At 53.0% G+C, this 27,181-nt stretch overlaps 1 protein-coding gene across 1 annotated transcript in view; it reads left to right on the top strand.

The window, feature by feature from the left end:
* NTN1 (netrin 1) overlaps positions 1-27,181 on the top strand; it is a gene marked incomplete at its 3' end in the record, with an annotated part of 189,768 nt that overhangs the window by 138,367 nt on the left and 24,220 nt on the right. Inside the window, exons 3-4 of the mRNA XM_079724970.1 lie at positions 192-341; positions 3,609-3,662. Coding sequence (XP_079581096.1) covers positions 192-341; positions 3,609-3,662 — 204 coding nt within the window. The remainder of the gene's footprint in view (positions 1-191; positions 342-3,608; positions 3,663-27,181) is intronic.

The following is a 27,181-nucleotide window of genomic DNA, read 5'->3' as shown; positions in this document are numbered from 1 at the left end:
TCCAGGTAGGCAGGTGGTCCGGCATCAGAGCTTCTGGAATGTGTGCGGGCTTGGCTCCCCCAGCGTTGCTCTTCCCCTGGGATGGGGTCCGGGGCACCACTGGGTGGGGAGGACCCTGGGGGGAGGGTGTGCTCTGGCCACTCCCCACCCTCGCCCCCGCCTCTGACCCCCCTGCCGTGTGTTCTCCACAGCCTGCGATTGCCACCCTGTGGGCGCCGCTGGCAAAACCTGCAACCAGACCACGGGCCAGTGTCCCTGCAAGGATGGTGTGGCCGGCATCACCTGCAACCGCTGTGCCAAGGGCTACCAACAGAGCCGCTCCCCCATCGCCCCCTGCATAAGTATGCCAGGGCGCCCTTCTCCTGCAGGCTGGGGTGGGGTGCGGGCTTGGGGCTGGGGGGCCTTTCCTGGACACGGGTCACCCACATCCAGTGGGGGCAGTGCTCACTGAGGTGGCCCTCTGCACTCGGGGAGCCCGTGTGAGGCCCCCAAGGCTGCGGGGGTCTCCGCAGAGCCGGCCCATTTGTGGCTCTCTGTCCTGAAAAGACAGAGTCTCCTGCTCCCAGGGTGTGGGGTGACGGGGGGAAGCAAGCCCCTCTCCTCAGCCCAGGTCCTGTTCCCATGTTCCACCTTGACCCTGGGCCTGGGCCTGGGTTGGGGGGCCTGGGTCAGGGGCTGCCACTGCTGCTGCGGGAATTCCAGGATCCCCAGCCCCTGGCAGATTCAGAACTGAAAGGACGGGCTCCACAAGGCCTTTGAGAGAAGCCGGCACGGCCCCCATGCGTTCTGTGAGGGTCCTAGAGGCCCTGGCAGGCCAGCTGTCAGGCCCCTTAGCTGCTGGAACTTGGGGAGGGGCGTGAGCAAGATGGGAGGGGTCGCTCAGGGGCCTTGGCTCGGAGAGTTTTAACACCTTACAACTGGTAGGATGGCGCAGGTGTTATGAGCTGGATTAGCCCTGGATGGAAGTCAGGCCTGGTTGGGTGCTGGCCCCTGGCCTCAGCCTCGTTGAAGCCGTGTGCAGGGCTGACCCGCGCCCAGAAAGGAGGGGGAAGGAGGCATGAATCCTAGCCTACTAGGCAGACACCAAGGATAAGGCTGTTTTTCTGGAGCAGGGGTTAGCACGCTCTGCTCAGGGATTTGGCCCACTGCCTGTTTTTGTGTGGCTCAGTGGGGTTTTGGGTTTTTTCTTAACCTTTTTAAAATGATTGAAACAAACATTAAAAGACTACTAGTTTATGACATGTGAAAATGATATGAAAGGAAAAGTTCAGTGTCCATAAATAAAGTTTTATGGGACCCAGCCATGCCCACTTGTGCCCGTGCTACCTGTGGCTGCTTTGGGGCTCTAACGGCAGAATTGAGTAGCTGCAACAGAGACCCTACGACCTGCAGGACCTAAAATCTTTGCTAGCTGGCCCTTGGCAGGAGAAGTCAGCCGACCCCTGCTTTAGATTTTTCAGCGTCCTGTAGCTCTGGGTGGGCACTGGCTTCTCAGGTCAGGCACAAGGGGCTTGGAACAAACAACCTGAGGCAGAAGCAGGAGGGTGGGGACCCCTCAGCCCGGCAGCTGCTTGGGGTTCTTGGAGTGACCCCCCTAGATCTTGCAGGGAATGTTCTCACACCGGGCAGGAGCCTTAAACCCCCAACACCTCAGCTGCCCGACTTGGGTGCGGCTTCACGTCCAGGACACGACGAGCTGTGTGGGTTCCAGCAGCTTTTCTGACCAGTTCCTACATCAGGAGATGTTTCCTTGTTGGCAGGGGTCCAGTAACAGCGGATAACCTAAATTCAAGCCACGGGAAATTGAGCTTGGATCCATCCAGGGCAGAGAAGGTTGAAATGAGTTTTCACGACATCTAATTGTCAGGGTCTCACAGCTTGCAAGAGTCTTTCTTTTCCGTCCATCCAAAAAGCTGCACAGTGAACATTTTTAGAAAGCTGGGAGGAAATTAGCACCACCATCTGGGCTTATGAAAACATGGAGGAAGCAAGTGAGGTCTCCCTTTTAAAGGGCGTCAGGAGCTGTTGGGTTTCCCAGAAATGGCTGAAACCAACATTTCAAATCCCCAGGGGGAAAGGCCTTGAAATTGGAGCTGATGTTTCAGAATTAAGGACAGAAACCTTGGGAGACTGGAACTGTCACTTTCCAACACGCTCTGTACCCTCTCCCTTCCTCTCGCAAAGGGCAGGCTGATGCTGGGGAGAGCATTCCCACCAAGGACCTGAAGACCCGGGTCTCCATCCTGGGATTTCTGTGAGCTCTTTCTGCCAGCATCGGGCTACAGGTGCCCAGACAGTGCCTTGGACACTTGTGTCTGATTCGCAACAGCTCTGGGAGCCCCGGGGCCCTCTGCTCACGTCCCAGAGCCGGGCCTAAGGAGCTGGGCTTGGGCAGCCAGGGTACCTCCATGGCCACTGGCCCCAGCCCCATTCCTGGACTTGTAAGATTAGGCTGGGCTGTCTGGATTTCCCTCTGGAATGTTCCTGCTGGGCCAGGTAGCTCATGAAGGCTTAGAGAGGGCCTGGTACAAGGCCCGGCTTCTTAATGAGCTGCTGTGACGGGGCACCTGCGGCTTGTTGTCGCTGATAAAATCACCTGAGAGTAAGATTTGACTCCGACTCGAGGGCTGGGTCTTCTGCCTGTTCCTTCTGAACGTGCAGAGGCTGGCTTCTGTGGGTGACCCTCACGTTTGCCCCCAGGCCCGGGTGTTCCATCTCGACCCCCCAAAGCCTCAGATCGCAGCTAATCTAGAGTCTGGGGGTCCGAGGGAGGCCTTACCCCCAACAGTCAGATGGTGGCCAGAACCAGTGGGATTCGTGGAGGCTTCTGTGACCCCCCCTGTTCACATGGTCACTCAGCAGGGGAGGTGAGTCCCTGTCCCTCAGGGACTTTCGGTTCGTGGTTTGGCCTCGTCTAGAAAGAGGAAGCCGGAGACATGAAGCCTGGGTCTTCCCAGAGTCTGGCTGAACTTCCTCACCTTGTCTGAGCACCGGGCGGGAGCTTGTAGAGAAGCTAGTTGCCGTTCTAGGTAGGAGAGGAGTGGTCACAAAAAAGCACATGCTTCTGTCAGGCCCTACGTTTTTCTGTATTGTCAGTCTTTTCTGCCCACCGAGAAAATGCCTTAGCTTGTGAGATGTGAGATGTGAGCCCGGGGAACTTGGGCCAGGGGTGCAGGCCCTTCTCTGCACATGGAAGACACCTCCCAGCCCCTCACATGCCACCCCTGCCATGGACCCCTTCCCCACCAGTGAGTCAAGGTCAGACCGGGCCACGCAGCCCCATCGTGATGAGCAGGGGGCCTGGGGACCCCTCTCTCTGCCCCAGGGGCCGAGGTGAGTCAACAACACGCAGACAGCAGAGGGGTCAGGGTCCTGCCTTCCCCTCGCTCCTGTCCCTGCCAGGCGGAGGGACAGCTTCCAGAAGAGAACAGGTAGGGTGCCCGGGCCCTCACACCGGCTTTCCCTTCCTCCCTGACCATCCTCTCCTGGGGTGAGGAGTGGGGCTGGGAGGGAGGGCCCAGGAAGGTTGGGAGGAGTCTGCACTGTGCTCATTCTTCTCTAACATGTTCTTATTGTTTCCCCTTCCTCCCATCCTGAACCCCACAAAGAGATCCCCGTGGCACCACCGACCACTGCAGCCAGCAGCGTGGAGGAGCCCGAAGGTAGGCTTCCCCCTTTGCTGCTTTCCTGCTTTTGCCATGGGGTGGGGTGGGGCCTGGGGAAGGGGGTTAGAGGGACCAGACTCCTCTGAACCACCATCGAGGCGCTGGTTGGTATGAGTGGTACCCCTGGGCTGGATTGAGGATGATGAAGCCACAGGGCATTTTTCTGCGATGTCCCTTCCAAGAATGGTGCCTAAGGCTAGCCTGTCTCCCAAGCCTGGGACCCTCAAAGCCACGTTCCTCCTGCTCAGCCAGTGAGGGTAAGAAGCTGCCTTCCAGCCCAGGGCCACCTGAGCTGGGGGTGACTCCTTTCGGGGTTGCAGAGAAGGAAGGAGATGGGTGGTGGGGATGAAAAAGGCATTCTAGAGCATTGGGGTCCATAAACAGAGTTGGGGAGAGGGCATGAATTGGGACAGGAAGAGACTCACCCCCTCACTGTCCCTTCCTTCTAACTGAAATCAAGAGTTTCCTGGGGGAAAAAAAAACAAAAAAGACTTTCCTGGTGGTCCAGTGGTTAGGAGTCCGCACTTCCACTGCAGGGGGTGTGGGTTCGATCCCTGGTCAAGGAACTAAGATCCTGCATGCTGTGTGGTGGGACCTAAAAAAAAAAAAAAAAAAAAAAAAAGAGTTTCCTTTATTGCAAAGATGGGCCACAAACCATAGCCAGGCCAGCAACATCAGTGATTTGGCCACCAGCAGAAATCCCAGCCATTTTCACATCACGTTAGAGTTGGTGCAGCTATCATGGAATATTATTTATGCTCACTAAATTGCTTCAGAATGATGGAAGTTACTAGACCTGCTGCTAGATCCTGATTTATAATCATTAATAAAGAAACACATACATTACGTAACTGTACCATAAACCTGGGGTTTTGGAAATATTTGGGTTAAGTGTATTTCAGTATTGATTAGTTTCCTTTGTAGTCCTATGGATTTTATTTCTGCATTTAAAAACATTACTGTGAGAAAGTAAAGGTATCACTGTGACGTCCGTGGACGTCCTTGGTACAAGAAGGGTCACCCAGTCCTGGCTTTGGGTACAGAGAGGGCTCGGAGCCTGACTGGAGGGGGCACCAGGAGAGCAGGCCATGCTGTACCCAGCGCCCTGGGCCTGCGGTCACATGGGGCTTTTGTGTACTGGTACTTGGAGTAGGAGTGGGAATGGGGGGCAGGAATGGTGACAGTGGGGCCCTGCAGGGACATCGGTGTCAGCTCTGGGAACCCCTTTGCTCCTCCCCAGATCCACCTGTTGGGGAGGTCTGTGCACCCATGTGGTCACCTGAATACTTTAGTTTTTAAATTTTTTTTTTTTTTTTTTTTTTTTTTTTTTTCGGTACGCGGGCCTCTCACTGTTGTGGCCTCTCCCGTTGCGGAGCACAGGCTCCGGACGCGCAGGCCCAGCGGCCATGGCTCACGGGCCCAGCCGCTCCACGGCATGTGGGATCTTCCCGGACCGGGGCACGAACCCGTGTCCCCTGCATCGGCAGGCGGACTCTCAACCACTGCGCCACCCGAGAAGCCCCTTAGTTTTTAAATTTTTAAATTTTTATTTTTGGCTACGTGGCACAGCCTGCATGATCTTAGTTCCCTGACCAGGGATCGAACCTGCGCCCCCTGCAGTGGAAGTGCAGAGTCTTAAACCACTGGACTGCCAGGGAAGTCCCCACCTGAATACATTAGAACAGACTGGATTTTTTTTTTAATATTGGCCATGCCCTGGGAACTTGAGAGAAAACAGATTCAGAACTTGGATGTGCACCATCACCAAACAGCCCTCAAAGAGGAGAGGATGGAAAATTTCAGGGAGTGCTGGAGGCTACACCGGGGAAAACCAAAGATATTTTGGTCTTGGGTTGTTGGGCAGAGTCTTCTGTCACCTTTGGTTGAGCCCCGGGGGACACTTACAGGAGAAATAGTGCTGGGAAGGGGATGAAGGAAGCAGCATCACGGGTGCCTGGGAGGCAAGATGAGGAAGCTCTTTGGTAAAAACACAATAAAAGCAACAGCCCAGTTAGTTCATCTCGGGTAGAGCAGTTTTGAAGCGAGAAGACATTTCCAGTTAACGTAGTCGCGATTCTTGCTTCCTTGCTGTGACATGAGTCCCATCAGAACTCACCGGGGCTGAGAATACAGCTCATCCAAGACCAAGGCATATCTTCACCCTCTCTCTCTCTCTCTCTCTCACCTCCCATTTTTCTGGTCCTTGCAACCTTGTCTTTAGGTTTCTTGCAGTGGTTTTGGCTTTTTCCTTCCACATTAGAAATGGGCAAATGGAAACAAAAATAGAGGAGAAGCAAAAAACAACTCATGAGATTTCTGTACACACCACAAGAAGCTGGTATAAAACATGCAACGATCTCCGCTCAACCAGACAAAAGATTCCTGGGCAACTAACAAACACTTGTAGCCTTTTTCTTTGAAAAGTCTTTATCAACTCAGTTAACTTTCCTGACTCCTTTTGATTCTGTCACTGTTTATTTCCTGTCTTCTTTCTGGACGTTTAAAAACATGGTTTAAATGGATGCAAACAGTAAATGAACACCCTTTAACAAAGTGCTTTCTCCACAGAGGGGCTAAGTGAGCAGGTGTGATTCTTGCTGGGCTGCTGTGTCCTTGGCTAGACCCTTTGTGACCTTCTCTGGGTCTCCGAATGGTCAGGATCTGTGATGCTTTTTCTGGAGAACTCGGGCCAGGTCTAGACTGCGGGCGCTGGGACTCTGGGGTCTGCCACCACAAAGAGGCCCTGCTCTCATCTCAGCAGGAGGGACGTTGTGGGCAGGAGGCCAGGGGGCCCCCTGGGAAGCGGGGCCTGGGAGCTCAGTACTTCCAAGCCTGTCGATTCTTGCAGTGTTTGCATAGGGAAGGCCTCCGTGCTGGGCTGCCTGAGAAAAGCTTGTTTACTTTTGCCTGCGGAACAGAGGAGAATTAATAAACCAAGAATTTGTCCTGAAAGCTGATGGACATAACCTCACCCTGAACCCATCCCCTTGAAGGGCCAGCTCACTCCGGGAATGCTGTCCACCTGCTCGCTAAGCTGGCTGGTACCCCGTCTTGGGGCAGGGAGGCGAGGAACCCTGGGGCCAGGAGGCAGATGGGGCCACTGGCTCTAAACCTATCTACTTGTGGTTGTAGAGACCTCCACCGCCTGCCTTCCCTTGCCCTGCATCAACTCCGAGGTAGCTGTCCGAGTTCGGTTTGTGGCGGGCATGTTGTTTGGTTTGTGGGGACCCCTAGGTTTAGCAGCAGTACCGTCTTGGAGCCGGGAGATCTGGGGTTGATTCTCCCCTGGCTGTGAGGCCTTGGACAGAGCAAAGACTTCTCTTTTCTGCTTCCTTGAGGGATGAAGGGGTGGGACCAACGGTCCTGGGCCCTCCCCGCCCTGCTTCTCTTGGGAGGATTGAACTTCTCCTGCTAATAAGCTTTCTGCTTCCTTGTAAATGCCTGCTTGCGCCCCTCCCCCCTCTGCTGACCAGCTTCTTCCACGGGCCTTGCAGGTCCTCATGAGCAGAGACACGCAGGTAAACAGTTAACACCTGGCTGGGGCGGGGCCTGATGTATAGCATTTGCTGCTTTCCCTGGTGTAAACGGCTCCCACGTGGGAGCCCACGTGAGCCTCCCCGGAAGACGGAACGTAGAAAGCCTGAGGGAGGGAGGGCCGCCTCTGCGCGGGGCCAGAAAGCTGTTGACTTGAGCTGGCTTCCTGGGCTGGAACGAAGGGATGCGGCTGTCGTCCGAGTGGAAGCTGGACCCAGGATGCAGGTACGAGAGCGAACAACCGGCTTCTCTCCGCCGCCCCCACCTGGGTCTGGGGGCCACCCTCTGGCCCAGTTGCATTCACCCCCTTTGGGGCCCCGAGTGGTGCCCTTTGCCAGCTGCTCCAGTGGTCCAGCGGGGGGTAGGGGTGGCTTCTGAGGCCCCCCGGCAGCCGTTCGGGGGAGCCTGTCGGCTGAACCTACGGGAGCCGCCCCGCCTCAGGTGCTCCTAGGTGTGGGGTGGGAGTGGGCTGAGAGATGTCACCTCTGGGGGCCTCGCAGCACCTCCATTTTTTTCATGGAAGACAATTGGGTTTTTATAGACCTGCTGCTGGATAAGCTTGGATTGTTCTCATTTTAGGCTTTGGTTTTCCAGGGTAGGGGGTAGGTTGGGTGAGTAGAGGAAACGAGCTGATAAGAGTTGAACGCAGTACTGGCCGAGTGTTCGGGCGGTGGGGGTGGGGGGAAGGGCACTGAACTGGGAGTTCTGCCTGATCTTGTTTCCTCCCCTGTGAACCGCGGTCATGATAACCCTGTGGTGTACGGTTGTTGTGGGGATTAAATGAGATGCTCTGGGTAAAGCCTTTGGTTCAGTGGCGGGTTTATCCTAAGTGCTCAGTAAAAAAGCAGTGGAGGGTCTTCCCTGGTGGCGCAGTGGTTAAGCATCCGCCTGCCAGTGCAGGGGACGCGGGTTTGAGCCCTAGCCGGGGAAGATCCCACATGCCGCGGAGCAACTAAGCCCGTGCACAGCAACTACTGAGCCTGCGCGCTAGAGCCCGCTAAACCACAACTACTGAAGCCCGTGTGCCTAGAGCCCATGCTCCGCAACAAGAGAAGCCACCGTAGTGAGAAGCCTGTGCACCACAACAAAGAGTAGCCCCCGGTCGCTGCAACTAGAGAAAAGCCCACACGCAGCAATGAAGACTCAATGCAGCCAAAAATAAATAAAAATGAAAAAAAAATTTTTTTAAAGCAATGGAACGCCATGGAAAATACAAACACTGCAGCGTATAGAAGGGTTGAGCTGAAGTCTCTTAGCCCCTCACCAGGGATGTGGGTTTGCGTGAGGACAGGTGTAGAGAGTCAGCCAGAGGGAGGGCTCGTGAGAAGAACTTGTTTGGGAACAGGTGGGGCTGCCCAAGGCAGAAGATGGCCTCCTCACAGACTGTAAGACCCTGTTAAAGACTGGAAATCAATTCAAGGGCTTGACTTCACAATAGCCAAAAGGTGGAAACAGCCCAGTGTCTACCTTTGGGACAGAATGGATGGTGGCAGGATGGGTAAACTCCATGGGGTATATCCAGACAATGGAATATCAGGCAGCCATAAAAAGGAATGAATACTGACACATGCTATAACTTGGATGAACCTTGAAAATACTATGCTAAGTGAAAGAAGCCAGACACAAAAGGCCACACAGTGTATGATTCCATTTATATGAAATGCCCAGAATAAGCAAATCCAGAGACAGAAAGATTAGTGGTTGCCGAGGACTGGGAGGCGGGAGGGATGGGGAGTGACTGTCTGATGGGTACAGGCTTTCCTTTTGGGGTGACAGAAAATTCTGCACCTAGAGAGTGGTGATGGGTAACATTGTGAATATACTTAATGCCACTGAATTGTACATTTAAAAATCATAAATTTTATGTGTGTTTTACTACAATTTTTTTTTTTTTTTGGCGGTACGTGGGCCTCTCACTGTTGTGGCCTCTCCCGTTGCGGAGCACAGGCTCCGGACGCGCAGGCTCAGCGGCCATGGCTCACGGGCCCAGCCGCTCCGTGGCATGTGGGAATCTTCCCGGACCGGGGCACAAACCCGTGTCCCCTGCATCGGCAGGTGGACTCTCAACCACTGTGCCACCAGGGAAGCCCCTTACTACAATTTTTTAAAAGTTGAGTTTTTGAGGTCAGAGTGCAAGGGTGCAGGGAATCTGGTTTGTTTGGGGTGGACTGGGTGGAGAGCAGGAGAACTGGGGAGAGGGTGCTGGGGCTTGGGCAACCGTGGGGGACATGCTTGCCTTCCTGACCTCTTGCTCCCTGGGAGACTTTTGAGGCTGGGGGGCCACTTAGTACCTCCCCACTTCGTCTCCAAGCAGAAATAGTTCAGCCAACATGGGGGAATGGCGGACGCCCTCTGTTGCCTTCCAGACGTATGGCAGTGGCTGTGTTGCCTAGTGTTACGTTGAAAAGGTCTGACTGCACAGCCTGCATCCTTTTAGAGTCATCTGAGGAGGATGTGGTTCCCTGGGTCCCAGGTAAGGGAGCCATTGGTACTCCCGGTATAGGAGAAAGGGACCTGTGCATCCATGGCGGGGGAGCTAGGATCACCGACCATAACACTGGTAAGCAGCTTGTGCCACTTGTAAGAAGGAGGTCTGTTAATTGACTGAGTGCTGATTGGTTTTCAAAAAATGGTGTGACCCAGGATGTAGGGCTGTCCGGGATCAGCTGTATGAATAAATGGCTGTCAGCTAAGTATTATCCCGGGAAGTGTTTGGACCAGACCCATGAGTAAGGATAGATCGATTCTGGCTAAATGAAGGAGGAGATGACATTTATATAATGCTTGCTATGTGCTCAGCACTCTTCCTGATGCTTAGCCATTTAATCATTTCTTCCACCCAGGTGAGGTAGATACTGCTGTTACCCCATTTTACATAGGATAAACTGAGGCACAGAGAGGGCAGTGAGCTGCGATTCCAGCCAAGGTCTCCTGGCCTCAGAGTCTGTGACTGACCTTAACCTCCCCATCATCATTCTGCCTCTCAGTAGTCATGCTGGTTGGTCAATTTAGGGTAATTTAAAAATATATAAATATATATATATATATACACACACACCTGACTGCATGGTAACATCCTACCAAGAGAGAAGACAAACCTGTGTGTCTGCAGGGGACCTGAAACCAAGGTAGAGATGGAGGTACAGCCAGTTAAAAGCCACTGTCTTCCACAGGTGCCCGTTAAAGTGGCCCCTGGGAAGGAGGGTGGTTGGCTAGGGGCGCTGGCGTGGCTGAGGCCACAGGGTCTGGGCTTGGGAGAACCAGTTAGCAGTGACCCGTCCCTTTGGTCACAAGGCAGCCGAGGGAGACGGGCACATGGATCAGCTTATACGTGAAAACAGGTGGAGGATGGAGGTGGGAAGGGCCTCTCTGCCTTCCTCAGAGCCTTGTGTCATTAACATGTGCCTGTAGAGAACCAGCTGAAAACTGTTAAAACTGGTGAGAGAATTCTGCAGGGGGACCATTACAGAATCAACATACAAAGGTCAGTAACTTTTCCTATGTATCAGCAATTACAGAACCATGTCATAGCAAGTGAAAAGCATAGAATGGGATATCTGGCCTGTAGTTAAGTGTTCGATGAATGTCAGTTTTTTAATGATAATGGAAACAAACTCCCAATTAGAACAGCAACAAAAATATCAAATAAACAGAAATAAATGTAGCAATAAAAGTACAGATGGTATTTTTTTTAAAGGGTAAAACTTTCCCAAGGGACAGTAAAGATCTTACCATGTTCCAGAAGGGCAAGACTCAAAATTGGAAAATGTCAGTTCTCCCTGAAATCTGTAAGTTTAACATAATTCTACTCAAAACATCTCAATTGGATAGGATGTGATTCTTAATAGCCAAGAATGTTTTTAAAAAGAGGAGTGATGAAGGGTGACTTGCCCTAACAGATTTTTTAAATATTGTAAACAGGATATTTACGTTAGTGTGATCCTGGCATAGGAATAGAGAAATCACGAAAGCTGAGTAGAAAGTCCAGAAATAGACTCAAATATAAACATAAGAACTTGTGTATGATAAAGCTGTGATCATAAATCAGTGAGAAAAAGGATGAGTCCATTGGTAAATGGTGCTGGGAAAATGGCTATTTATTTTAAAATAATAATACATTTCTACTTCATGCTGTGAACTCATAAATCCCAATGTATGAAATGTATCTTTAAAATGAATTCTTGGGACTTCCCTGGCAGTCCAGTGGTTAAGACTCTGCGCTTCTGATGCAGGGGGCGTGGGTTCAATATCTGGTTGGGGAACTAAGATCCCACATGTTGTGGGGTGTGGCCAAAAAAGAATAATAATTAAAAAAATAAAATGAATTCTTAAAAGTTCTAGAATAAAGTATATCAGTATCCGTGTAATCTTGGGGGTAAAGAAGGCTTTCTAGATAGGATACAAAAGCAAGAAATCATAAAGGGAAAGATTTTAACTAGATAAAAATAGAAAACGTCTATACCTCAAAAATCTCTATAAGCAACATAAGGCAAACGAAAAGCTGAAAAACATAAATTTTTAACATGGATGACCAAAGATTAATATCCTCAATAAAGAACTTTTACAATTCACTGAAAAAGAGATCCTAAAACAAAACTGAGCTGAGAGAATGAACTAGAAATTCAGAGAATTTGTACAAACGGCAATAAGCATCTGAAGTATTACACTTACTAGTAATAAAGAAATAATATTAACAAGAATACCATTTTAAAAACCTTATTAGGGCTTCCCTGGTGGCACAGTGGTTGAGAGTCCGCCTGCCGATGCAGGGGACACGGGTTCGTGTCCCGGTCCGGGAAGATCCCACATGCCGTGGAGCAGCTGGGCCCTTGAGCCATGGCCGCTGAGCCTGCATGTCCGGAGCCTGTGCTCCACAACGGGAGAGGCCACAGCAGTGAGAGGCCCGCTTACAGCAAAAAATAAATAAATAAATAAATAAATAAAAATAAAATAAAAACCTTATTAAATTGACACTATTTAGAAAACAAAAAGTAATTCCCAGTGTTGAAAGGGTTAGGGAAACAGGCATTCACCTGCTCTGGTGATGGGAGGGCAACGTGGTGCCAAGTTTATGAAGGGCGATTTAGCATCATGTATCAAAATGTATCTTTAGCCTCATCCTTTCACTTCTAGGAATTTAGCCTAAGGGAATAGTGATGTGTCGCAAGACTTTGCTCCGAGGTAGCTTATTGCAGCATTGATCATAATAACAAAAGAGGGAAACGACTAAATGTCTTTCAGTAGCATTTTAGTGACTCACTTATGGGATATCCATATAATTATGTTGTAGGAGAATTTTTGAATATGAAATGAAAAGATACAGTATATTTCCAAAGCAGATTATACATCTTATTACACACGGAGGGTCCACTTTGGTGAAAAGACTGGCTTACAGAGCATTTCAAAGAAACTATTTCATTGTGCTCATATATTCCGGTAGTTCTCAGCCTGGGGCTGTTTTGCCCCCATGGGACATTTGGACATTACTGGAGATACTTTTGGTTGTCACAACTAGGGGGAGGGTGCTACTGGCATCTAGTGGGTTGAGGCCAGGGATGCTGTTAAACATCCTGCGTCGCACAGGGCAGCCCCCACGGCAATGAATTATCCAGCCCCAAATGCTAATAGTAGTGCCGAGGTTGAGAAACCCTGGTGTATTTTTACAGGATGACATCCATGTGCTCTCTCCAAAAGTATTAAGGCAGGATGCTACTGCTGCATTGGACCCGCTCGTTTATTAGCTATGCATCATATTGAAGTAGATGCCGCTGAGGGCTTAGAAAGTGAAGTTTTCTGAAGTCAGCAAACGTTTCCTGCATGATCACAGGAAGTGCTGTGCTCACATATAGCCAAGTGTTTGCCTGGTCCTTTTTCCATGGTGAATTTTAGCCCAACCTAATACGACATTTATCCAAGATTCTGAGCTTTACTATATATTACTATATTTTCAATTAGTGTATTTAATTGTTTATTAAAATTTTTATCATGAAAAATCTCGGAGCAGTGGTGAGAATAGAGTGGTTAGACCTCCACATTCATACCACTTCGATTTAACATCGTGTCCCATTTACTTCAACAATTTTTTTTTTTGCTGAAATATCTTCCAAGAAAAGCTTAGACGTTATGACATTTCACCCCTAAATATTTCAGAATTCCTCTTCTGAAAAAGAACATTTCTTACATCTTCTCAACAGCATTATTAACACCTAACGAAACTAACAAAAATTCTTTAATATCATCTGATGCCCAGTCCACCTTCCAGCTTTCTTGGTCATCCCCCAAATGTCTTTTACAGCTGGTCTACTCCATGGTTTAATTATTAAAGCATTCTGCAGTCGTGAGCTACACAAGGTATTATATTTAGAAGCGCATCAGGGTCCTCGTGGTGGGGAGGCTTGGGCTGCTTCTGAGGCTAGAACGCATGTGGAGTGATGTGTCGGATGAAAATTGCTACCCAGGTGTTACCTATCACCATTGTTAACTTCATGGTCTAAAGGAAAAGGCATAGCCACGTCTGGCCTGAACTTTGGGCTTTGGGGCTGGGGGTGGGGTGAGAGCTCTGGGCCTCCTTTAGGGGAGTGTCCCCAAGGAAGGGGCACCTCCACAGCAGAGGGGACAAGGGAGCCAGTCACCATCATAAATCCTTGCCACTTCCCTCCATGGGAAGCAGAGGGTGCTGGAGCTAAAAGCCGATCAGCTGTGACTTCAGGTAGGTGCCAGCGGGGCCGGAGAATTCTCGGTTGTGGCGCTGTCTTCTGTGTTTCTGGTGTGGCACAGCATTCTTGGCCTGTCGCCGAGACGGTTGCATTCATCAGATGTGCTCTGGGGGCAAAACAGCCTCTGGTTGTTAAGGCCGGATTTCCTGACATCAGCCCAGTTCCCCAGAACCCTCCGGGAAAGGAGCAGAGGCCGAGCCAGGGCACATGGAGGCTCTTCTCGCGAGCGGGACCTGCCCGCTCCACCCGCCCTGGCTGGAGACCAGACGGATGCGTATGTGTTAGGTTGGACCAAATGGAATTGTCATTTTCTTCGACCATTTGTGACCCACAGAAACGGCAGTTTCACATGGTACGACTTGTGTTTCCATCCACTCAGCCAGGAGACCCTGCTCTGGGCAGCCTGCATGAACCAGTTTCTCCCTCTGTCTGTCAGTCTGCCTGCCTGCCTGTCTCGCTCTGATTTTCTAGACTCTCTCTGTCTCTGGGTCTTCCCTCTGCCTTTGTCTCTGTCTCTCTTCCCCACCACCTCCTTGTTCCCTCGCTTTCCCCATCTCCTCCCCCCTCCCCCTTCCCTTCCCTCCCCTCTTTGGGGCTTGCACAAAGGGCCAGGGCAGAGGTCAGGCTGGGGTGAGCAGGGCCTGCGGAGAGCCACTGGGGGCCTCCCCCGGGGAGCACAAAGGAAGCCATTTGCATGGGGGGTTTCGGGACCGCATTGTTCCCCTGTGGCTGGGCTTTTGCAGGTGGAGCTGCCACCAGCCTTGGAGGAGGATAAAGGGATGAGCTGGGAGGCCAGAGAAGCCTGGGGGAGGAATATTTAGCCCTTCTGGGAGCTCTTCCCACCGGGGACTCAAGGGGGATGGCAGATGGGAATGGGGCAAGTGACAGGTGTCAGTGAGAGAGAGGATTGGAATCCCCAGGACCCGCCCTGTGTCACGAGGATGTCACAGGGTCCTTGACTGCAGAGGCTGGGGGTTGGGGGCGTGCAGGCTGCAGAGCTAGGCTGAGGCAGGGTGGATGCCGAGACCCCATCCCCACCCTGCAGGGTGGCCCCCTGCCCAAAGCTGTGCCCGGAACCTCCCTTGAGATTCCTGTCCAGGTCGTGGGCTGGGTGCTGGTGGGAGTGGACACACAGTAACACACTGTGCTGGCGTCACAGTCCGTCCCCTCTCTGGATTGCTGTTGGGCTCGGCCCCTGCAGAACCTCAGATGCCACTGAACTTAGTAAAGACCGCCACCCCCAACCCCAGAGGTGGTCCCTTTGATTTATTAAATACCTGCTGGATTTAAGTCTACTCCAGACTTGATAATAATAGTAGTGATGCATTAGTCCACTTGGGCTGCCGTAACAAAAGACCGTAGAATGGTGGCTTAAACAACAGAAATTTATTTTCTCAAAGTTCTGGAGTGTGTTAAGTCCAAGATCAGGGTGCCAGCATTGTTGGGTTTTGGCAAGGACCCCCTTCTGGCTTGCAGACTGTTGACTTCTTACTGTGTTCTCACCTGGCGGGGAGAGAGCTCTCTGGTGTCTCTTCTTTCTTTTTTTTTTTTTTTTTTTTTGCGGTACGCGGGCCTCTCACTGTTGTGGCCTCTCCCATTGCAGAGCACAGGCTCCGGATGCGCAGGCCCAGCGGCCATGGCTCACGGGCCCAGCTGCTTCGTGGCATGTGGGATCTTCCCGGACCAGGGCACAAACCCACGTCCCCTGCATCGGCAGGCAGACTCCCAACCACTGCACCACCAGGGAAGCCCTGGTGTCTCTTCTTATAAGGGCCCTAATTCCATCCTCATGGGCCCCACCCCCATGACCTCATAGAACCTTAATTACCCCTCAAAGGCTCCACCTCCAAACACCATCACTTTGGGGGTTAGGGCTTCAACATGGGAGTGTTGGTGGCACACAGTTCCATCCATGGCAAGTGGTAATGACAGCAGGTGTTAAATGCCATCGTTAAGAGCAGGGATTTTGAGTTTTTCATGACCCTCCCCCCACCCTAGTGACCCAGTTAAAGCATCCTGCAGGCCACTTGATAGCTTTGGGCTCAGTCTTCTCAATGAAATGAAGGTGTTGGGCTAATGATCTATTCGGCCCCTTCCCACTCAGTGTTTCCAGGTCCCAGCTAGTTGGAAGGCTGGTTGGGAGACTGTGATCGTGGGGCCTTATGGTCGTAGAACCCGGGTGGTTGCCTTGGGGGCTCTTTCAGGGCTGTGTTGAGGGGACCCTGAGGGATTTGGACCAGGAATGGTGCCCAGACCCAGGGGAGGGAAGGTGAAGAGGAGAATGGATGGGGGATGTTGTCTGCTCACTATGCAGGCGTCCTCCCTGCTGTGGACATGGACCTTCAGTGTTGGAAGGACCAACATGGCCTTGAGGTGGACGAGGCTACCAGCTGCCCCCTACCACCTGATACGCAGCACAGACTGTCCCCACCCCCCAACCTACCTCCTGTGGAGCAGGACTCTCTTGCCGCCTGTCCCGCTGCTCCTAAAGCTATGGGTGTGGCTTATGAAACTAGTCCTACTCTGCCCTGAGGCGTGACCACACAGATCAGGGGCCTTGTGTCTTTTCCCCCCAGGGCAGGGCTTTATCTCAGTTACAGCAGTGGATCTGTATCTGGGGAGGCGCAGTGGGGCACTGGCCCCTTCCAGTTCCTTCCGTGGGAGAGGTCAGCTTCTCCCCAGGGAAGATGATGGCCAGTGTGATTTGCACTGTTTTGTGGGCTCTGCTCAAGAGTAAAGTGTGTTGTAGGATCGAGGAAAGGAGAGAGCTGTTTTGTTTGCAGAGGTTGGAAATGAATCGGGGTCTGAAACGAATTTATCCTGTGCTAAGAGGTGTCTGAAAATCGGTGGTGCACTGGGGCTGGCACACACCTGCTCCCAAGAGCTGACTGTCAGTATCTCTTCCCAGCTGTGCTCAGGGCATCCTGCTGGCAGTTTGAAATTGGCTGCGCTGGGAATATTTACACCTTGGAAATTGGCACAAGCTACAAATCAAGGCTTTTTCTTCCCAGAGAGCAGGTGGTTACACGTTTCTCAGCCTTTCTCCTGAAAGGCATCCTGGGAGTGGAATTTTGTCTCTTGATACCAGTAGGACACCTAGAGATAGCTCATCCGATGTGGCCTCCACATTTGACAGATGGGAAGACTGAGGCCCAGAGGACAGCGACCTGGCCGAGGTCACACAGTGGGTGGATGGCAGAGCCTAGGTGAGGACCCAGGTCTCCCATCACCCAAGTTTCCGTGGGCCATAGTGCCTCAAGCCAGCATCCTTTCAAGCGGTACGCTGTGGAGAGAAATCAGACACGGGGACTTGGACAAGATTCCTCTTGCTGAAGAGAGGTGAGAAATTCCTAAGTGTTTGGGGCAGCAGATTTAGTGAAAGCTGCTTTAAAATTTCCTCCAAGCCAGGCTGGGTTAGATTTCCACTCATGGCCACCCTACCCACTCCCCCGGCAGGCGGGACACAGCCTTAGTTTCCTGGCATTCCTTCTGTCCCGTGAGGTCACCTCCTTCAGTCCCAGGGTTGGAAAGTTGTACTCCAGCATCTAAAATCGCCCTGCAGGCGAGGACATCTTCACCAGATGGAGAGACCTCTGAGAAGGTGGCGGTGCTTTCAGGCCCGATCATCTAGGATTGTCTTGGCTCTGGACTTCATCCCTGTCCTTCCTCCTCTTTGTGGCAAAGGTATTGCTGTGGATGGGGGAAGAGGTGCAGTGCCAGCCGTTCATTTGGGTTGTCAGGGGCCCCAAGCCAGGGATCCTTGTGACATGATTTATTGAGAGGATGTTCTCAGGAGAAACTAGTAAGGGGGTGACGGGAGCAGGCCAGGGGAAGAAGCTAGGAAAACGTGCGGGTTCAGAAGTCTGGCCTCAGCCTGTTTCCATGGGCGGTCTAGACAGTGAATCACCCCAGAGAAGTTGTCCTGCTTATAAGCAAAAGGGCTGGGTGCCTGCCCACGTAGCTGGCCACTGGCTTTGGAGTGCTCACTGGGACGGGGCGTGTGGATGTTTCCAAGCAGAGCAGTTTCCATGAGCCAAGGGCAGGCCTTCAGAGGAAGGGCAAGTGTGGGCTGGTGGCCGCCACCTCCCACAGCAGCTCTAGGTGGGGGTACTGGTCCGGGAGAGGGGCTCTGGGCAAGGCACCCACCACGTCTGCTGTGTTTGTAAGTTATTTGGGGGCAAGGCAAGTTTTACTGGGATTTGGGGACCACCTGTGGATTTCTGTTTTGTTCACTCCCCAACAGCCTATGCTGTGGAAAGGCCTGGTGGTTTTTTTCTGGGGCCCATGTCCTCCCTCTGACACCAAGCCAGTCACTTAGTAAAGACAGTATTGAGATCTCTCTCGTATCTCTCTTCGCTGCCATGTACACACTGCTGCTGCTGTCCTAGGTCAGACTCTCTTTACTTCTCACCAACGCTGTATTGGTCAGGGTAGGCTCTGTAAGAAGCATCCCGACGGTCCATCGCAGGTGTTCCTGGCTGGGCGGCTCCCTTCCAGGCAGTGAGTAGGGGCCCGGGCTCCTTCAGTCATGTGGCTCTGCCATCCCCTGGGGCCTTGGAGTCATTGGTTTGGAAAGACAGTGCCTATGGGAGCCCTTTTCCGGGCAGGACTGAAAGCGTCTGCATCGCCTCTACCCACGTCCCGTGGCCGGACTCGGTCACACGACCACACCTCGCACAAGGGGGTCTGAGTAATCTAGTCTCTGAGCCCAGGAGGAAACTAAAATGGGGTCTGGAAACGATATACAGTCTTCGCCATAGACCTTTTGTTCACTCTGCTGACTTCGGGGTGTCTGTGGCCACCTGGCATCAGGGTGCCACAGTTAACTGGCATCAGAAAGTGATGGTGAACTCTGAGGGCCTTTTCTCTATGTAGGAAGCCGTTTAGTGCAGTCTTTGCCCGGGGTGGGTGGCCATCCTGCCCGACAGCTGCCCAGGTTGGGGGGTAGCCCACCCAGGGAACTCAGCAGAGGCGAGACCTCATCGGCACTGGCCTAACCAGCTGGGCTCACCAGCCAACCAGCCACTGGGGTGGACACTGCAGGGCCACCAGCTTCCCTCTCTTTCATGACTTTCCCAGGAAGCCCAGCTTTGCCTCCTTCCCCCGTGCCACTGAATCACCCTTCAGCGCCGACAGCAGCTCCAGGCTGTGTCCACTGCTGGCTCTGGCTGGAGAAGCGTATCCATAGCCAACTGGATCCCCGTTGGGACAGCTTTGTTTCCCCTGCCGAACACAAAATCCCCTGTTCACTCGGAGAGCCGACAAGGGGACCCTGTGGGGCCGGCCCTGTGGGAGCAGAGAGCAGTGAATGCAGCGCCCCAATGGCTTCAGCTTATTAAAGGCGGATACACAGGCTAACCCTGCCCTCCGAGCGGGAGACAGAAAGGAGGGCACAGAGCTGTTACAGCGGATTAGCAGCCGCAGACTGACGGAGGCAGGTGCAGCCTTTTCTGCAGTTTGGAAGGGTTTATGAAATACTGATCCCGTGCTCAATAAATCCTTCCCTTGGCCTCATCCGGGCTACAGCCTGAAAATGGGGATTTCTTGTTCAGCCAGGCTTGGGAGCGGTTTTGAGTCTCCCACCCCACCCCCAGCTCCTAGCATTCCTTGGGAATTCCGACATGAGGATTTGTGCACTTGTCCGTTTATACATTTTCTTTTTCATTCATTCATCAGATGCACATTTCCTGAGGGCCTGGTTTGGGGGCTGGGGTTCCAGAGATGATGGAACGTGGAGTCCTGAGTTCAAGGGACCACGGTTTACTAGGTGAGAAAGATGCCCGACTAGATGATTCTAAGTCAGACGGTTACCTGTTAGAGCAGAACCAAGTGTGCCTGTGTTAGCAGATACCCCCGTGGCTGTCTCCAGGCTTCCCAGTGTCAGTCTCTGCTAAGAGCCTGCTGGGTCTGTTCCATACCCATTCAAAGCCTCAAGTCCCAGGTGGCTCGTCACCCCTCCGGATGGGCTGCTGTTTCCTGATGGCACCTGAGAGCAGATAAGGAGAACCAGCGGCAGAGCTAGAAGTTTGGGGTCCTCAAGCAAAACCTCTGGAAGGTCCATCTCATGTGGCAGAACTTGCATCTTGGAAAGTGGCCGAACTTGCATCTTGGAAAGTGGCCAGGGGCTGTATTCCTCTGGCTCTGATGAGGATTTGGTTTCCACGTCTTTCCCTCATAGAGGTGGGGACCCTGCCCCCATCTGTCCCAATCAGACATCCCTCATCCAGCTGGGCAGCGCATCTGCCAGCGAGCAGAAATCTCTACCTGTGTTCTCCACCGGGCTTTGCAGGCTTCACCTCCTGCAAGCGTTTGGACCTTTGACAAAAGATGTTGGAACTTGTTATGTGGCTCCGGGTTTCAACGTGCACGTTGTAGTGGGGAGAGAAGGAAGCGGGTGGTTGGGGCCTCAGGGCTACGGGAAAGCCTGACGTCCAAGGGTGGAGGCACATGAGATTAGAAGGTTCTGAGTTAACTTGTCCCAGGGCCCAGGTAGCTGTTTCCCAGCTTCTACCAGGAGCTGGTGCTTGTGGGTGCTGGGAACACAGCTGAGGGGTGCCTCCCACAAATATGGCCTCGCCTGCAGGTGAGAGCTGGTTAGTCCGTTGACCACCAGAATTGTACGGGAAGCTTCTCCCAGTGTGAACTTCCCAGTGGCGGGTCAGGGCAGCCCTGGAGGGATGTGTGGGAATCACTGCCTGGCTCGAGCCCCTGAGACACACCCTTCTCTGGCTCCGATACCCTTTGGTCTGTGGACGGTGGGTGCGAGTTCGGGCAGCACAGGCTCAGAGGGTGCCCTGTAAAATGGTGAGACAGATTTGGAGCTCCGGCTGGGAACCTCGTGTCTGGGGGGCTCCTGGAGACAGAAGAGTAAGAAACAGAAGGCTGGTATAAAAGATGACCTTGGCTGTCTTGTTAAAACCTAGACATGGGGCTTCCCTGGTGGCGCAGTGGTTGAGAGTCCACCTGCCGATGCAGGGGACACGGGTTCGTGCCCCGGTCTGGGAAGATCCCACATGCCGCGGAGCGGCTGGGCCCGTGAGCCATGGCCTCTGAGCCTGCGCGTCCAGAGCCTGTAAAAAAAAAAAAAAAAAAAAAAAAAAAACCTAGACATGTCCAGGTGGGGAGGGGAGGGCAGGGCAGGGCAGGGCAGGGGTGAAGTCCACTGGCCTTTTGATGACCATGATCCTCTAGGCCCTGCAGTGGCTCTTGGGGAGGACAGCCGTGCCTCTGCCTGGAACATGAAGACTCCAGCACCTTCCCTGGGGGATGTGGGCTCTATGGTGACCCGAAGTATATCCAGAATTCTTTCCTTCCCCAAAGCAAACGTGGTACCTTCGTTCTCCACTTGAGAGGGTAGCGAGTCTGGACTTGACAGGAAGGGTCTCTGTATCTGCTGTGGTTCTTGCATTTTTGTGGAATGAGTGGCCCCCATAAATACGGTTTCCAGATGCCATAATTCGTTATAATGCCACGTAACTTTTTTTTAACCATTTTGGATGGAAATCTTTCCCGAATGTATTGCCAGCTTTCCTGCCATATTAAGCAATGCACATTGAACGTGATTTAACTTCTCAGGATGATGCAGCCATTGCAAAAAAAGGATTATACTGTAAACAAGCTTTTTCAGCCGTTTTAGGACTGTTGGCCTCTATTCAAAATGGTCCTTAGGTATTCTACATCTGCTTTTCATAGTTTTCTGCCTCTTCCTTGCTCTCTGCTAGCCATTCCTTCTTCCTGCCAATGGGTAGCTCAGAAGTTCCCCCCACCTAAATATAGGTCCCAGTGTACCATGTTCTGGGAATGGTGATAATGACATTTATTATCCGTGTTTATAAATAAAAGATAATTAAGCTGTGAATGAAGATCTAAAGGGATTTCCTTTGTGATAGTTACTTGGCTGCTTCTAACCTCTTCCTTCCTGCTTCTCACCTGTATCCCAGAGAACTGAAAGAAACAGACAGGGGACCTCCAGGTAGGTAGGGTTTTACCGTCTGGAAGCATTTCCACACTCAGCATAGATGTCCGTAAAGTAAAGAGGATACTGGATTTGCCTCTTCAGTTCTCACATCAGACGGCTGAGGAACAGAGAGGTTAAGAAGTGGGACCAGCATCATGGGGGTTCAGAAAGCCATGTCCTTGGAGTTTGAAGGAACCAAGAAGCTTGGGAGGGAGGGGCACTTCCCCTGAAAATCTTGAGGGCTGATCTGTTGGTTAATCAGGTGGTTGGTAGACTTGTGCTGGGCTGTTCCAGACAATGGATCTAAGGACGTCTTGGGGGCGGGGGGATGTCACAGAAGCAGGTGAGGCTCAGGTGATAGATGTCCTGTCCAACCCTAGGGTCAGTGGTGGGGCTGATTCAGACGGTGGGATGGCAAAGGGAGGTGCAAGGGTGAACTGCCTTTTAAGACCCTTTTCAGCTCCCAGAAGGTGGATTCTATGGCCTGTGTCCAGTCTGTCAGTCGGTGGCAAATGACAGAATAAACCAGGAATGGGAAGAGTGTGACAGTTTTCCCGCTGAGCCACGAGAAGCACCTGATTGAGTTCTGGGTGCCTTGGGTGCTGAGGTTGATTAGTAATGTCTGCCGTGAGCTTCGACAGGGAAACTGGAAGCGTGCGTGCTGCCCTTTTGCTTTTCCTGCCTCCACGCTTGCTCCCGGTCAGCATCTCCTCCGGCAGCCATCGTGTTTTATTCTAGAGACAAGTTGCTCCTCATCAGGCCTTTCAAACTAGGACTCCAGAGTGTCATACCAGCTCTCCTCCTTTCCCTCCTCCTCTTCTCTGCCCAGGCTGTCGTTCGTTTCTAAGGGCCAGAAGCTCATCTGCTATTTTGGTGGGGAAGTACGTCAGAAACAGTTTTGGGAAGAGGAGTCTAATCCCTGGGTGCAGCAGCTTCTTGACTGCAGTCTACCTGCTCCTGCCTTCCTCTGGCAGCCTGTGATCACAGCCACATTTCCTAAGGGCGTGGCTGGTGGGAGGAAGGACAGAGGGGGCATGGTGACGGGAGCTGGCTCTTTGGGAAGGGCTGTGATGGGAGGATGGCTGGGGGAGGGGGCAGTTACACAGGGCTTATGCCTGAGGACAGGAAGCCAAGAGGATGGTCCCTTGAGAAGGGGCATCCCCTGCATTGGGGTGGGGGGAGGTTAAGGCTCATTGCTCAGTCATCAGGTTGCCCATGGCTTTGGGGGCAGAGACCCCTCTGGGTGGCCCTGACCTAGAGTGAGGAGTGGTTGGTGATAGGGAAAGTGTCCCCAGTGGCCATGACCTGGGACAGTGGACACTGTGGTCCTATTTTCTCATGTGTGTGATGGAAATGGCGGTCCTAATGCTACCTACCCGGCCTCCTTACCGGTCATTGGGGTCGTGGGTGGAAAGTGCTTTGGCCGGAGCTGCCCAGGTGTGTACATCCCCGTCCCAGCTGTTCGTGCTGAGCTCCGGTGTGAGCTCATAGATTGGACACACCCGCCCTCTGAGGCTGAGGCGGGGTCTGCAGGCAGGGGAGAGGGGACCCCAAGGCCTGCGGAGCTGGTGGCAGAGCAGGGCCTGGGACCATCTCCAGGGCAGAATGACTTCCCTCAGCGCAGTTTACCCCAGCTGGGAAGGACTGAGGATGGGCAGCTGAGGATCAAGAGAAGATTCTGGATGGCCAGGCACTGGTTGAGCCAGCCGAGGTCTCCCGCCCCGAGTCGGGAGGGCTTTTGCAGTCCCCAAGGCTCTGGGCAAGAGGCTTTAATCTAATTACATGCTTTATTTGAGCCAATTTGTTTTCCAATCCATCTTGTTCAGCAAGAAGAAAGAGCGTGCTGGGGACTCCTGGCACCTCTTGTACCAAGTGGGTCAGAGGAGCTGCTGTCCTCACGTGGCCGGTGCAGCCCCCCGACCTCCCCAGCCCGGCCACCCCACCCCCAAACAGGCTGCAGGCAGCCCTGGCCGGCAGGGAGGGAGCTTGGGTGGGTCGACCGCTTTCACCGGCTGCGGGAGGGGAAAAAGCCCGGCTTGCGGGTCCCCCTCATGAACGCCCAGCCCAGCCCAGCCTGCCTGTTCCACGCCCCGCTCCACAGCCCATGCCCTTTGGGGGTCCCAGTGCTCCAGGCAGGACAGAAAGAGGAGCGGCTTCCGAGGCAGTGGCCTGGGACGAGGCTGCTCCTTCCCACAGGGCCCTCCCCACCCAGCTCAGCATCCCTGGCTTCTCCAGCAAGGGCTGCCCTCAGAGTCCCAGGCCCGGGATGTTCAGTCTGCAAATGTATTTTCATAATAAGGCAGCAGATTTCGAGTCTCTGTGATTAAAGTCCAAACAAAACACCAAAGCCCCTCAAACATCCCTGGAGAGGGGAAGGTTTGCCGGCTCCCGCTGTCCTCCCCAGGCGAGGTGCCGTTCTCGCCAAGCTGCGGCTTTCTGTGTTTCGCAGCATTTTCCAAAATTCTTTTTCCGCCCTTCTGAATCCTGCTTCAGGCCTTTGCTTTCCTGCTGTTTACACAGACTTGCTCCTCTGGGCCTGGGGTCTTCCGCCCTTGGACTGGGGGAGGGGTGCGGGAATTGTCGGGGCCTCGGGTCACTTTGCCACACGGTGGGGACAGCTTTGTCCCCCTTTTATTCGACAAATATGTATTGAGAGCTTGTAAGTGTCCTGGGCCCTGGGGAGAGCAGTGGACAGGGCAGTGGCCCTGGCCGTCAGGGAGGGAAGCAGACAGTAAACAAACAACGCTGAAAAAATGTAAAACTGCACTGTGACAAGGTGCTAGGAAGGAACCAGATACCCTAAAGATGAGTGTGCTTTTGGGAACAGCCAACCATCAGTTGGTACATGCAATACATCGACTGAGAAATTGAAAAACAATTTTTTTTTTAAATCGGTATGCCAGGAATATAGTGAGATTGGTTTTCTTGTCATGGCTCCTGAATTATAGGAAAGATAATGACAGCTAACATTTTTTAGTTTGTCAGGCTTCATCTCACTAGAACATCAAAGGATTACATGTTCTTACCCCATTTAATAAATGAGGAATCTGAGGCTCAGAGACGTGCAGTCACAAGCCCAAGGACACACAGCTTAAGAGTCGAGAAGCCAGTGTTTTGAGTTCCTCTGTAGCCTACCTGCCAACTGCTCCCCCATCCCACAGCCCTGAAGCCCATCCGTGTTCCCATCCATGTTTTGAGATAGGCCATTCCCACCAGTGTACCAGATTGTATCCCAGGGTCCAGGGGGAGGCAGTCTGTCCCATGGACACTCCACACCCCAATGCAAGCTGGCAAAGACACTTAGAAAAGCCCGCACATCCAGAGGTCGGGATGCTGCTTCCAGGTGTCAGCTGCGAGTCCCGACAGAGGCATCCTGATTTCTGATGCCACTCAAACCCTCTCCAGCCCAAATCATGCCCTCTTTGTTGTCAAAGATCTTAGCAGATTGAAAAGATGCCTGAGCACTTTACCTGGCCTTTCTCACGGGTGTCACCAGAATAATCATGAGGGATGCTGTGTCTTTAGTTTGGGGAGCCTGATTTGTAGGTCTTTCTGAGCAGTCTTGGTATCTCACAGGGCATCTGCATTCAGCTTGTTTTACACTATGTTTGTGGCCATGGGGGGACCCAGAGTTTACGTTCCAGTGTGTTCCTTGGGTGTTCAGTGGTGACCCATCCTGTGCCAGGTGCTGGGACCAAGGTCCGATTCCCCACTGGGTGAGGGGGCAGACGGGTAATTCTGGACCATGGCATGGGTTCTGAGAGGGTAGAGGGTGCCCCGCTGTGCTTGGGGGCCTAGAGGAAGGCCACACAGCGAGATGACCCAGGAGTGGGCTCCAAGGAAGTTTGCCGAGGGGACTGGTGCTCAAGGCCAAGGCATGGTGGCTGAACCTGTGAGTGGCCCCCTGCAGAGCCTCTGGCTTCTCCAGTCTCTGTGGGGTTAGGTCTCCTTCTTTCCAGATCCTCTGCGCATAATAAGGTTTACCCACTTTCACTCACATGGAGGAGAAGACGTTACAGAGAATGGAGTAAATGTCCCCAGACTGTGGGCCTCGGGCAAAAACAAGGTCCTAGCTTTGGGCCTGATAACCTCTGCATCCAGGCACCTTCTCCCTCTGCCCGGCTCTGGGTCCATAGTATAGCCCAAGAAGAGATCTTGGAGGCAGACGTGCTCCTGTTGGGAGACGGGGCTCCGTCGCCCAGATCTCGGTCAGTTTTATAGATTCTGCCGAGGACCACAGCCGGGTCACTCCATCTCAGGTCTGAACTCTCCTCCTCACCTCACGAGGCCCCACCTTTCCCACTGCTCCGCCGTCATTCACCCCCTCTTCGCGGTCACTGAGCTGGGGCCTCTGAGGCCGCCTGGAGCCCAGCACACCCTGTTGGCAGCCCCTTCTTTTTTTTTTTTTTTTTTTTTTCCGGTACGCGGGCCTCTCACTGTTGTGGCCTCTCCCGTTGCGGAGCACAGGCTCCGGACGCGCAGGCTCAGCGGCCATGGCTCACGGGCCTAGCCGCTCCGCGGCATGTGGGATCTTCCCGGACCGGGGCACGAACCCGTGTCCCCTGCATCGGCAGGCGGACTCTCAACCACTGCACCATCAGGGAAGCCCAAGGCAGCCCCTTCTTATCCTTCAGGTTCCAGCTGAAAGGTCATCTCCTTGAGAGACCACCCCCAGCATCCCTTACCTGTCTCACCGCACCAAGGTTATTTCCTCCTGACTCCTATGAAGGGGCAAGACAGTTACTATCGGCACCACTACCCCATGTTACTGATGGGGAAACTGAGGCTTGGAATGGTTAAGGGCCACAGATCAGAGCGTGGGTGATGGGATCCCTTTTTACAGGACACAACTGCTTTCCCTGGAGCCCTTTGCAGGTGACTTCCGCTCACACCCTCGGGGCAAGAAGTGAGGGACATGGCCATGTGAGCCACAGGGGAGTCTTTGAAGAAGATTTGAAGTAGGAAACACTGGGGTTTGCTACTTGGGGAAGAAGAAAGATGGATACTGGGGTGGCCTCAGCAGATCTGTCAGACCCAGGCCTGATGGTGATGGAGCTGTCACAGCGGGGGCCCTTTAGGAGAAAGTGAGGGGGAGGGGGCCCTTGGTGGCTGCGACAGCGTGCCGTCCTGCAGGAACTTGCCTCCCCGCCGGCTGGCACGGCAAGGCGAGCCGCGTGGGAAGCTCTGAGTGAAGGTGGCCGCACTGGGGAGGAGCAGAAAGAAAGGACAGGGCTTCCCTGGAGGCGACCCAGGCCTGGCTAGAACCCTTGGGTGGCTTTGCATTACATTGAAACAGACTCCAAACCTTA

This window comes from Hyperoodon ampullatus (assembly GCF_949752795.1).
Source record: "Hyperoodon ampullatus genome assembly, chromosome: 19".
NCBI lineage: Eukaryota > Metazoa > Chordata > Mammalia > Artiodactyla > Ziphiidae > Hyperoodon > Hyperoodon ampullatus.
This window is presented reverse-complemented; position numbering and strand designations above follow the sequence as displayed.